Raw genomic sequence first — 12,689 nt, 5'->3', positions numbered from 1 at the left:
AACATAAACCCTATTTCCTGCGCGAGCCATCACTAACCGGACAACCCTTCGATGGTGGGTCTATGTTTAACCACCCCTACAGAGATCATCATCTCGTGAGGGGTTATTCACGGTACTTCGGAACGGAGAGTTAAACCCAATTGACCCTTAAATCCCCTTTCTTTGATGTCAAGCATAGACCGAACCCGACCCGATTATTCTATACTTGATCAAATGTGTATGTGGTTTAAAAATATGTTTAGTTCATGTCTATTAAGGTTTTATTAAAAACATGTTAATGTATATATTATTATTAATATCAATAATGTGTCTTTACAGTTATTATGTATGTTTTTGTTTGTTTACAACCATATTTAGTTCATATATGAATTTGAATTTGTGTGATTATTATTGAGATATGGATGTAAACTATGATAAAATTGAAAGGTGTTAAAAAATATAGATGTTGAGTATTTGTCATACACACATTCATGTGAAGATGATAGCATTGCGATTTTATTTAATACAACAAATTGTATCAATTGCATTTAAAATATTTGTAAAACATCTAAATTTCTAATGATTTTAATTTGGTAAAATGTACAGTAAAGGTTGTATTTAACATTACCAATCCATATCAAGGTGGTGTACTTTAAAAACCAAAGTACGTGCGAAATAAAATCAAACAAAAACAAAAAACCTGAGGAAATGATTGTATCATACATAATACTTGCCCGACAAATTATTTGAAACACGAATAAAAAACGCCGAGTTTGAGCAAAATGCTGAATACTATGAATGATAACCGCCACACAGTTTTTGTTCAAAGGGGTACCATCTTAGGTATCTTTAACCCATTTGTGTGTTGGTTTTTGTCACATCAATTATTGCTGATATAAACAAATTATATACATGATATTGGATTGAAACATGTTTTAACCATTGAAAATTGAATCTTAATTAATAATGTGATTCATTGGTATCTTACTTTATAATTTTAGAGATACCTTAATATAATATGGAATAGCATATGTTTATAATTTTATGAGTATGTATAAGTAGATACACAAATGTTTTTTCTAGTGATATCGACCGGTAGGCAGTTTAAGTTATGCTATGGTTATTGATATTCTATATATGATATAAAATAATTTATCAAAAAAGATAAAAAAAAGTATAATAAGAATCAATAGTATTTAAAAAGCGTTATCATTCATGAACCATCCATATCAAGGTGGTGTACTTTAAAAACCTAAGTACTTGCGAAATAAAATCAAACAAAAACAAAAAAATGAGAAAATGATTGTATCAGACATAATACTTGCCTGATAAATTATTTGAAACAAAAATAAAAAACGCTTAGTTTGAGCAAAATGTTAAATACTATGAATGATAACAGCTACACAATTGCTGTTCAAAGGGGTTCCATCTTAGGTATCTTTAAAGCAGAAATTCCAGCAGCAGTGCCACCAGTTGGTGTATCCTCATCAGCAACTTCGTCTCGTGTGTCAGCCTTTCGCTTTCCATCTGACGATTCACCAGTCTTGCATTCACTTCCACTGGCAGATTCACCACTATGCGCACATGTTGTCTGTAAATTAGTCACAAAAGAGTTAGAACTGATTTATAAACTATGTTTATATATGTACAAATTGAAGGTTTTGCTGTAATACTTTTATACTTATATTATCATAAGCATTCCTCACTATAGTATAGCAGTTGAAGTACCTTAAACGGTTTTGGTGTTTCGAATTGAACATCTTGTTGATTACCATGATCAAGTTCTAATACTGGCTATAACCCTTGCGACTAACTTCAGCCATGATATCACAATCATCAGTTGCGTCCATCACAGTGTAAGACTTGTAATTCAACTTTTCATTGAAGGTACTCTTGCGAACCAAAAATACAAAAGTTTGCTTGACAACATCATTGAGTTCCGCAGGTACATCCACAGGATTAACACACTACATTATTAAATAATTTACTAAATGTTGAATAATAAACGTGATACTAAAAAAACAGAAACATATAATCTGGTATTGGTTTTTGTAAATGTGAAATTAATAGTCATAATATGTGTGTCACTTACAGCTCCTGCTCTAGTATTGAGCCACATAGCACTTCGTTTAACTAATTTAGCAAGTTGATTATCAAAAAGTATGATGTCAACAGCACCAGTGTCGTCCTTGATTGTAACTGAAGTACGAATCCTGTTTAATAATTACAATGTTAGTATGGTAAATTAATAAACAAATTCGCCAGTACATATTGCGTGACAAATATGAATATTAAAGTTGCAATACCTTGGAATCCATTTTTGATCATCAACTTTACAGAACTCACACCACAAAACATCAACATCAAGGTCACAATTGTAGACTTCTGTCAGTTTCTTCTCATGTACTGGACAAAGTCTCTGAAACCGTCCATCACTATTGCAAACTTTAACTACTTTTTCAATAACAACAAAATTGTAATCCTGCAATAACAACACTTTGAATATGAATAGGATTGACAACTAAACACAAGTTATTATTATGTTATATTCAAATTTGGTATATATGCTGATAGTATAGATTATTAATAATACTTGATATTGTAGAATTCTTTCGTTTAAATATGATATACCTGCTGATAATATGGAACCTTATCAACTTTTAGGAATTCTTTCTTTCGATTCCTTTTTTGTGTTTGTAATTACTACGTAGTTATTACACAGCGGCGAAAGACACTAAAATAGTGTTTGTTTGTGTGTTTTTGTGAAGCATAGTGTTGATTTGGCAAAAGTAATGGCTTGATGAAGTTTGTACTGATATAAAGTAATTGCTTGATGGGTAATCGGTCTTTTTTGTTAACTTTTCATTTTTGTTTGAGTTATTGTTTATAATGTTTAATTTTTTACTGTAAATAATAATTAATGTATATATAATATGAGTATAATTTATATACACGTACAATTTATAAATAGTAATATGAGTATAATTTATAAATAATGAGTATAATATGAGTATAATTTATATACACGTACAATTTATAATTTATATACACGTACAATTTATAAATAATTATGTATAATATGAGTATAATTTATAAATAACTAGTGTTCGAGCCCTCGCTTCGCGGCGGGGGTTCGGTTTTCAATGTATTTTATTGCGTTTAGTTTGTAAAATCATTTTGTGGTTAACGATGATGTCATTGAAGCGCAACTCGAGTCGAACTAAAAGGTATAACCCGTGAAAGGTTTAAATGTTATTTTAAATTAACAATATATGTGTATCTCCGCATTTCGCTATGGAATTGTCGACTTTTAAAAATTTAACGGAGAATTAACGTGTATGAAAAGTACTCCAAATATTTAGCGCTTATAAGCGTCCGTTTTGCGTGTAGCTAGTGACATTGTGTTCCTAAAATTATTTTGAGTTTAACGATAGTGGCGGAAAAATTTAACTCGTTGCGAGCGCGAAGATATGACCCGTTGAATATTTGGGTGGAGTTTGTTTAAGATTTTTTATGAGAATGAGTATCTGACAATTTATCCCCCTGTTTGGGGGTAGGTTTGATTTTTTGGATAAAGTGTGGGGGTTTTGTTGTACAATTTGAAAAAAAAACGTGAAAAGTCGAAAGTACCCATAGGTACTATTCATTTTGCCTATGTCTTTTAGATATAGTAATAGTAATAATAATAATAATAATAATAATAATAATAATAATAATAATAATAATAATAATAATAATAATAATAATAATAATAATAGATACCACGTACAATTTATAAAACCATTTACTACACTAGTTTATTTATTAACTAACAAAATTTAAAACTTTATGGACTACACTACAAATAAAACAATCTATTTATATAAAATAATACATAGTTGAGGGACTTAATTAGTAAATATTACTGTATAAAATATCATCTTCATCAATCTTTCTACAGTCGCAGCTTTTCCATTTTTCACCATTAAACCTAATTTTTTCTTATTAGCCATTTTTAAGTGATTTTTATTATTATTTTAGTTGGTAAATGTGTGTTAGAGCTTTTTGATTGGCTCAATCCATCTCTCACGCCATTCTTCTTCCTGTGATGTATCCATGACTCAGGCGGTTTTTTGGTTCCATCACACCCCATAGTGGCGCTATGGTGGCGTGATGCTGGAGGTTTTGAGGCCATGGCGCTGCGTTATAAATGGTCTAATCTTTAGATGATGGATGTGTTAGTAATTTAGTGTAATTGAGGGACTTGGTTGTTTCACTTGGAAATGGGTTAGGAGGTACGGAGTGTACACCCATCTAGTGAAAGACTTCCCGGACCCAAAAGCAGTTTCGTAAATGTTTTAACTTTATTGGCATTTACATAATTGATATTTAATGGCATAAGATTAATCTTGTGATTAATAAAGTAACCTAATTTGCTTAAAGATTATTCAATGTGTGGGTTAATGACAATTACAACTTAATCTTTAACGTAAAGTGATTAAGTGTCGTTAACGCCATAATAAGTTAGACTTAAGGTTTATTGTCATTAAGGATTGTGGTTTAATGTCAAAATGAATAATGAATTAGTCAAGTAATTAACCATCTTATGGTTACTGACATAGAAATTCAGTCGCTTCGAATAATTATGAAAAATCGTAATGAGTGTTTAATTGGCCATTAAGTCTCATAATATATTTCATACTCTTGGGTGCCTATATAAGGAAAACAATTTTCATGAGAAAGAAAAAGGAAAACCAACTAATACTCTCTAGCAAACGGGTTCTAACTTTGTGCTAAAAGTTAGAACATAATCTCTGTCTTATCCGAAGTGATATTCATGTAACCCGGCAATAAGGGTCGAATAATTACTTTCGAAAAGTGATATCACGATTCAGTGATATATCCGGTCATTGATTATTTTACCCTACATGAATAGAAATCTTAACCAACAGGATGATGACGATGGTGAACTTGGGTACAGCTAACAAGATATTATAACAATATATATTTTTTGTGCTTTTTTAAAATATTAATAAGGGAGAGAAGATTAAATGACTACTTTGCCCTCATATACGCACTTGTCTAAACTTAACTAAAAAATTAAGGCACGTTAACCTTTTTTTTCCGAAAAAAACAGATAAACTAAAACGAAAGAAAGTTCATAAAAATTGAAAGCTCTTTTAAACTTACAAATCAAGAAACCTGAGCACAATTAAACAGAACTTACACAAAGCTCTCAACAATAACAATAATAATGAAGATAAGAAGTCTACAATGCATACATATAGCGAAAGAAATGAAATCCAATTTAAGCCGTAGTAAGATGATTAAGATTCGTATTCATGTAAAGACTAAAAAGAAAACCATCACTCGAAACGCAAAACTCTCAAGCGTATAATAGCTCCAATTCCTCGTCATGAGTCAACTTCTTTAACATGCCTTAATTTTAAGGCACGTTGAATGAAGTTACAATTCGAAAAACTATCAAAAATTATATATAATCCTTTGTAATTTCTAGCTCCTTGTTAGTTTTTTTAATAAAATTCGCTCTTAGAAAAATAATACAAAATTATAAATGTTCATATCGACGAGGACAATTATATTTACAAACAAAATATTAGATAATAATAACAACAATTTATGGAAAATTGAAAAACACATATTACAACGGAACGGTCCGCGTGTTACTGCAGGTGCGCTTGAGTCGTTGTGGTTTTGTAGTCGAGTAACTATGAGTCATAGACTAATATTATATGATAGCATTAGTAGAAGAATGAACATACATTTTATTGTACATTGGTACTAACCTCAAATTGAAAAATGATTTCGCTTTATACCTTGAAAATTGTTCTAGTAAATTATAACTAGTATATGTACACCAACGATTGGTCCAACATTTTTCTATATAATAAGTAAGAAAATATGTATATATATTCTTAAAAAGGTAAAAATAAAGAGTCAAAAACATTTTTCAAAAAATATATATATTTCTTGATTAATTAAGTAAATATAAAATAAAATTTAAATTTATTAAATCAATACAAATGGGCTTGAATTTGAGTTTATGATGGGCCTTTTTGTGGATTATTAATACTTGACCCTCGAAGCTGTGATGTGGTCCATCGGTTGGTGGCCTGCCTCCTTTAGGGGAGGTCATGAGTTCAACTCTCGTTGGCTACATATTAAAAACACAATTTCATCCCTGCCATGAAGTATCCACCCATGTCACCTTTCCCATATCGTTTGGGGGGTAAAGGGGAGGGGGGTTTTACTTGGCCGTGCCCTTGGATCGGTTTCAAGGTTTCCTACCGGGCAGCGATGGGGGCGGGGTTATTATCGCTGCATCAACATAGTCGAAACGGGAGATGATCGCAACGGGTGGTTTAGTCTCCCTCGGGTGATCCCAGTCGCTGTTCAAAAAAAAAATAAAATACTTGACCCTCGTATCAAATCCTGACTGGCGGGGAACTTAATATTGGTACGTTAAGAGCAAAAAATCTATCTTTATTAGGGAAATGGTGGTGGCGATTCCGTAATGAATCTAATGCTCTTTGGGTCAAGATTATCAAGAGAATTTATGGGCGGGATGGGGGGTTGGGAACTCACAATTTCAATAATATTCTCAGCAGGAAATCGACTTGGAGCAACATCAGAGACATAGGACGAATGACTGATGAGCTAGGTATTTCTTTCACAAACTCGTTCGCGAAGACAATAGGCAAGGGTGACGATACACTATTTTGGAAGGATCTCGGAGATCAACAATTATGCGAAAGGTATGGTAGACTATTCAGACTCGAGATAAACCAAGATGCTAATATGAAACTTTTGGACAATTGGAAACCCATTATTAACATAGTCGAGAAGCGTTTATCTGCCTGGAAAGTCAATCTGCTCTCGTTTGGCGCACGCTTAACTTTGATTAAATCAGTTCTAGGATATCTCGGCACTTACTTTTTCTCCTTCTTTAGAGTGCCAAGAGGTATTATTCATCACCTTGAATCCCTCCGTGCTCGGTTTATTTGGGGAGGTTCTAAGGAAGAACGTAAAATTCATTGGGTAAAATGGGATGTCATCAACAAAAGTAAGGAGAAAGGTGGTCTTGGGGTGGTTAGATTAGACTCGCTTAACAAAGCTCTTCTCTTTAAATGGCGGTGGAGGTACGTTTCTTGTCACAATTGGCTTTGGATTCAAGTGGTCAAAGCGATTCATGGTACCCAATCTGATGGTTTAAACCCTCCTGTTAATCGGTTAGTAAGGGGCTGCTGGGCTAATATTAATCGATCTCTGCATTCTCTTGTTGTGGGTAAACCTTCTGTTGCTAACTCTATTAAAATTAAGATTGGAGATGGTGCCATCACCTCATTTTTGACATGACAACTGGATTCTTGGATCTAAATTGAAGGTTGTATATTCTCGCCTTTATGCTCTTGAATCGAACAAATGTTGCACAATTAGAGATCATCGTTCAGTTGATAATTGGGTTTGGATGAGGCGTCGTCCTCTTCGGTCTGGAGCGGAGATGCAAGAATTTAATCACATGTACAATGCTATTAATAGTGTTTCTTTTTCTTCCTCTCCTGATACATGGGTCTGTAATTTTTTGAACCATGGAGCTTTTTCTGTTAGATCCCTTCGACACCTGCTTGATGAAGATGAGGTTGAGACGCAGCCTACTACTTGGTGTAATCTAGTCCCTCCAAAAGTAAATTTCTTTTTGTGACGAGCTAGGCTTAATAAACTTCCGGATAAATGTAATCTTTTGGACAAAGGTATTGCTATTCAAAATCTTTTTTGTTCTTCATGCAACATGAACATTGAATATATTCAACATGTCTTCTTTGAGTGTGATATTGCTTCTCAAGTCTGGGCCTACATCGCTACCTGGATTGAAATGAACATTCCTTCTTGGCATGCTTTCGACGAATTGTGGAATTGGATTAAAACTTCGAGGCAAAATATCAAGATCAACATCATCTGTTGGAAGCTTCGACGAGCCCAACACACCCACTATAGAGGACCTAGGTTATACTCACTCACTAAACCAATACTTTGACGTTGGTTAGCCTTTAATTTTATAAATCTTTAGTGCACAATAATTCTTAGGCGACAGTGTCAACCATATATCATTCAGGCGGTATAACCGACCATATATCACTTAGGCGGCAGAGCCGACCATATAATGAAAATAACACAAGTGCACTAAGAACTTAAACACAAACCGAGGCTTAACTGGGAAACTTAACAAAGAACACTTTTATTAATACAAAATACAATTACAATATTACTTACTTATAAGTTTTCTCTTCTCTAACTCACACTCTTCTTACTTCCTCACAACTCTCACACACACAACACACAAATGAAATCCTCACCCCTATTTATACTACTCCATGGAAGTTTCTAGAGACTAGATATTTCCATGGATATATAAATATCTAGATATTTCTACAACCTACAAATATCTAGATTTTTCTTTTACAATTTTATTCTAGATTTTTCTCTTATACTCTAATATCTAGAATTTTCTTTTATACATTTATGAAATCCATATTATTAAATTTTCATTGTATTTTAACACTCCCCCTCAATGCAAATTTTCTTCCAACAATGTCTTGCAGACCATTCCAAGTGCTTCTCTGAATTTTATAAACTTCGTTTTACTTAGGCTCTTGGTCAATATATATGCAACCTGTTCATCTATCTTTGTTGGCATCATCTTGATTTTCCCTTCAAGGACCTTCTCGCGAACATAGTGGTAGTGCACTTCTATATGTTTTGTTCTTGCATGGAAGACTGGATTCTATGCTAATCGAATAGCTGATAGATTATCACATAAAAGTTTTACTTGATAATCTGTTGATTGATGAAGATCTTCCATTAGTTGCTTCAACCAAGTAATTTCTTGTGTTGCTAATGATGCCGATCGATATTCTGCTTCAGTGCTTGATAAGGATACAGTTGGTTGTCTCTTACTGCACCATGATATTACTCCCGATCCAAGACTAAACATGTATCCAGTTATTGACCGCCATGTATCATAGTCTCCAGCATAATCAGCGTCACAATATCCAGTCACCCGACATTCTTTTGTTCTCTTATATAAAATGCCAAAGTTAATTGTACCTTTAACATATCTTAAGATGCATCGTACAACATCAAGGTGAGGCTTCTTCGGATTGCTCATGTATCGACTAACCACTCTAACTGCATAAGATATGTCTGGCCGGCTTAGTGTGAGATAAATAAGATTTTCGACCATCTTTCGATACATGGTAACATCTTGAAGACTTTTTCTTTCATCTGCTCATAGTTTTGTATTCGGATCCATCGGAGTTGAGATAGGTTTGCAATTAAGCATTCCGTACTTTTGTAAAAGATCTCGCGCATATTTCTATTGTCCCAAAAATAATCCTTCTCTTTTCTGCACTATTTCGAGTCCAAGAAAATTTTTGAGTTCTCCAAGCTCCTTCATATGAAATCTGATAGACAGATTCTTTCTTGTTCTTTGGATATCCTCATAGTGATCTCCCGTGATGATTAAGTCATCCACATATACTAGCACTATGGCTAGTTTTCCTTGATCTTGTTTCACAAATAAACTAGAATCTGAAGGAGCAACTATGAAACCATTTTGTATCAAGAACTCACCAATTTTCCCGTACCAAGCTCTTGGAGCCTGCTTCAAGCCGTATAGTGCTTTCTTTAATTTGCAGACATGGTCAGGATGGAACTTGTTCTCAAAGCCTCTTGGTTGCTCCATATAAATGTCTTTATCAAGTTTTCCATGTAAGAAAACATTCTTGACATCCATCTCCCACAACTTCCAAGATTTGCTAGCGGCTAAAGCTAGTAGAGCTCGAATTGTTGTGATCTTCGCCACTGGACTAAACGTTTCTTCATAATCTAGCCCATATTGTTGAGAAAAACCTCTAGCAACAAGTCGAGCTTTATACCTTTCAATGGAGCCATCTGATCGAGTCTTCACCTTGTAAACCCATTTACAAGATATTGGTTTTACATCTTTTGGCTTTGGAACTAAACTCCTTGTCTGGTTTTCTTTTAGTGCATTAATTTCTTCTTCCATCGCTTTCTGCCATTCTCGACTTTGCACTACTTCTTCATAAGTAGAAGGCTCAATAGGTATTGATTCATCCACATGAGCAGCATTGGCATACCTTGGATTAGGTTGTCTCGGCCTTGCTGACCTCTTTAATTCTTGTGCATGCTCCTCGACTTCCTTTTGGCTTGGACGAACCTCCTCGGATATAGATTGATGTACACCAGTTTTCCATGGACTCTTTTTCTTAGAGTACGACCCTTCTCCTTCTTTTATTGGATCCAATACCTGCTCTTTAGGCTCTTCTTTTTCTTCTGGACCTTCTTCTAATCCATGAGATTCTGGAAGCTCTATCTTTTGTGGTGACCACCATGAAGAAGCTTCATCAAATACCACATTTCTTGAAGTATGGCACTTTCCAGTATTTGGATCACAACATCTCCAACCTTTTCTTGAATCATCATAACCGACAAAAATGCACCAAATTTCCTTCTTATCAAATTTGCGTAGATGATCTGGTACGAAGACATAGCATACACATCCAAAAACCTTAAGATGGTTGACGGTTGACTTGATCTTCCATAATTTTTCATACGGTGAAATATGCCCCAACTTTGTTTGTAGAAGCCTACTTATCACGTATGATGCCGTTCTCATACATTCAGCCCAAAATCTTCCTGGCACATTCTTACCATGAAGCATGCTTCTACAAGTTTCAGCAAGGTGACGATTCTTGCGTTCTTCGACTCCATTCTGTTGTGTAGTATTGGGACAAGTTAATTGTCTCCTAATCTTGTGATTCTCAAGATAGATATTGAACTCAGTCGATAAATATTCTCCTCCATTATCTGTGTGTAAGCACCTAATCTTATTATTGAGCTCACTTTCTATCTTCTTCTTGAACTCTTTAAACTCCTGAAAAGTCTCCGACTTTTCCTTCATGAAGTAAACCCACACATACCTTGAGAAGTCATCAATGAATGTCACCATATACTTCATTCCTCCAAGTGATGTTTGTTTCACTGGGCCAAAGACGTCTGAGTGTATGAGCTCTAGTGGTGTCTTGGACTGATGTTGTGACTCCTTGAATGGCAATTGGTGAGCTTTTCCAAATTGACATCCAGCACACATTGTATCTGTTTGGATATCAATTTGAGGAAGCCCATTTACTATGTGTTTTACCATCATCTCCTTTAACTTATTGTAGCCCACATGCCCAAGACGTTCATGCCACAGATCAGCCGTCTCATTCTTTCGAGTCTTGTCCACATATGCTGTTTCAGCAGATAGTACATAGACCGACTCTATTCTTCTTTCTTGCATAATTGGATTGCCAACTACCTTCACTCTCTTGAATACGGATACATCTTTTGGTCCAAAGAGCACATAATTTCCTTCTGCTGTCAATTGTGGTACTGACAGTAAATTCTTCTTTAGGCCAGGGACAAGATACACTTTCTCGAGTTGGAGCTTATGAGAGTCACCTTCACTTGGAATTATTGTCTTTCCAATGTGAGAAATAGACAACCTTGAATTGTTGGCTGTCAACACGACTTTCTTTCCTTTGTAATCCTCCATTTCTTGCAGCTTCGTCCCATTGTTGGTCATATGATTTGAGCACCCAGAATCGATGATCCAATCATCTTTGTAGTTTATTGTTGACTTTAAGGTTGCTGCAAGAGCTTGATCATCCATGTCAACTTTAACGGAGAGTCCTGCTTCTGCATCCCAAGTTTCCTCATTAATGGATGCTTCGAATGTGACCTCTTTCTTCTCATCTCTTGCGGCGGCCACATTTCCTTCGAAAGTTCGCCTTCTAGGGAATCTACAATTTCGAGCAAAATGACCCTTCTTGCCACAATTGAAGCATTCACCATTCTTTCTCTTATCATTTTCCCCGTATTGTTGGCGATGATCTCTTCTTCCTTGTTGAGCTCCCCCTGAAGCTATAACAACCCTCATATTTCCATACCTGAATTGACTAATTTGACTATAGGGTTGTTATCCATACGTAATATATAACTAAATTTGACATTGATCAAATATTTATTTTTAGTCGACACTTTTTGTTAACTAAAGTTTACACTAATTAGATAAAATAACTTTAGTTAATATTAATATTAATGCGTATTATATTTAAAACTATATGAAACGTAATTATTAATTAAATGATAAGTTATTTTAATCATTATATATATATTTTTAGCTTATAAAAAAAAGAGATTTTTTTTATAAATTAAATAATGAGCCCATGAATTTTGACTAAATATTTTCAAAAACAAAAACTTATTAAAAACATTTTTAACATGTTTTTATTTTTTGTCAAAATTGACACCTTTATTTTATTTATATTTTTTCTTTTCACCAACCATTTTTTCCTATAAATACCCACTTCCATTTCATAAAAACTTGTATCAAATCTTTGGAAAAACTCTCTCACAAACTTGGGAAAGTACTTGAGATATTTTCTATATTTTTTATCGAATTGCTTTTATTTTTTTGTATATTCTTTAAAAATTCGAATTTAATATATATAAATTATTTTTACATGTTATAATTAGTATTATAAGTATTATGATGTATAAAAATAATTTTGATAATTTATGGAATATTATTTATAATTAAATATGAATTATGTAATATTTAAACATAAAAACAATAAAAAATTGGT

General features: G+C 33.7%; 1 protein-coding gene across 1 annotated transcript; it reads left to right on the top strand.

Moving 5' to 3' along the window:
* The first annotated feature begins 6,624 nt into the window (after positions 1-6,624).
* LOC139888117 (uncharacterized) lies at positions 6,625-7,681 on the top strand. The gene is made up of 2 exons (XM_071871151.1): positions 6,625-7,275; positions 7,364-7,681. Exons 1-2 carry the CDS (start codon positions 6,625-6,627, stop codon positions 7,679-7,681), a joined length of 969 nt encoding a protein of 322 aa, XP_071727252.1.
* Positions 7,682-12,689: the final 5,008 nt, after the last annotated feature.

Source organism: Rutidosis leptorrhynchoides, chromosome 2 (assembly GCF_046630445.1).
Source record: "Rutidosis leptorrhynchoides isolate AG116_Rl617_1_P2 chromosome 2, CSIRO_AGI_Rlap_v1, whole genome shotgun sequence".
In the NCBI taxonomy this organism is placed as follows: Eukaryota; Viridiplantae; Streptophyta; class Magnoliopsida; order Asterales; family Asteraceae; genus Rutidosis; species Rutidosis leptorrhynchoides.
Note: the sequence above shows the minus strand (reverse complement) of the source record. Positions and strands in the feature narration are given on the sequence as shown.

What these genes read in the sequence shown, in the direction of transcription:
- LOC139888117 (XM_071871151.1), top strand. Translation starts at nt 6,625, where the DNA reads ATGACTGATGAGCTAGGTATTTCTTTCACAAACTCGTTCGCGAAGACA. An exon ending in TTGTTGTGGGTAAACCTTCT is followed by an intron (nt 7,276 to 7,363) that starts GTTGCTAACTCT and finishes TCTAAATTGAAG; the next exon opens with GTTGTATATTCTCGCCTTTA.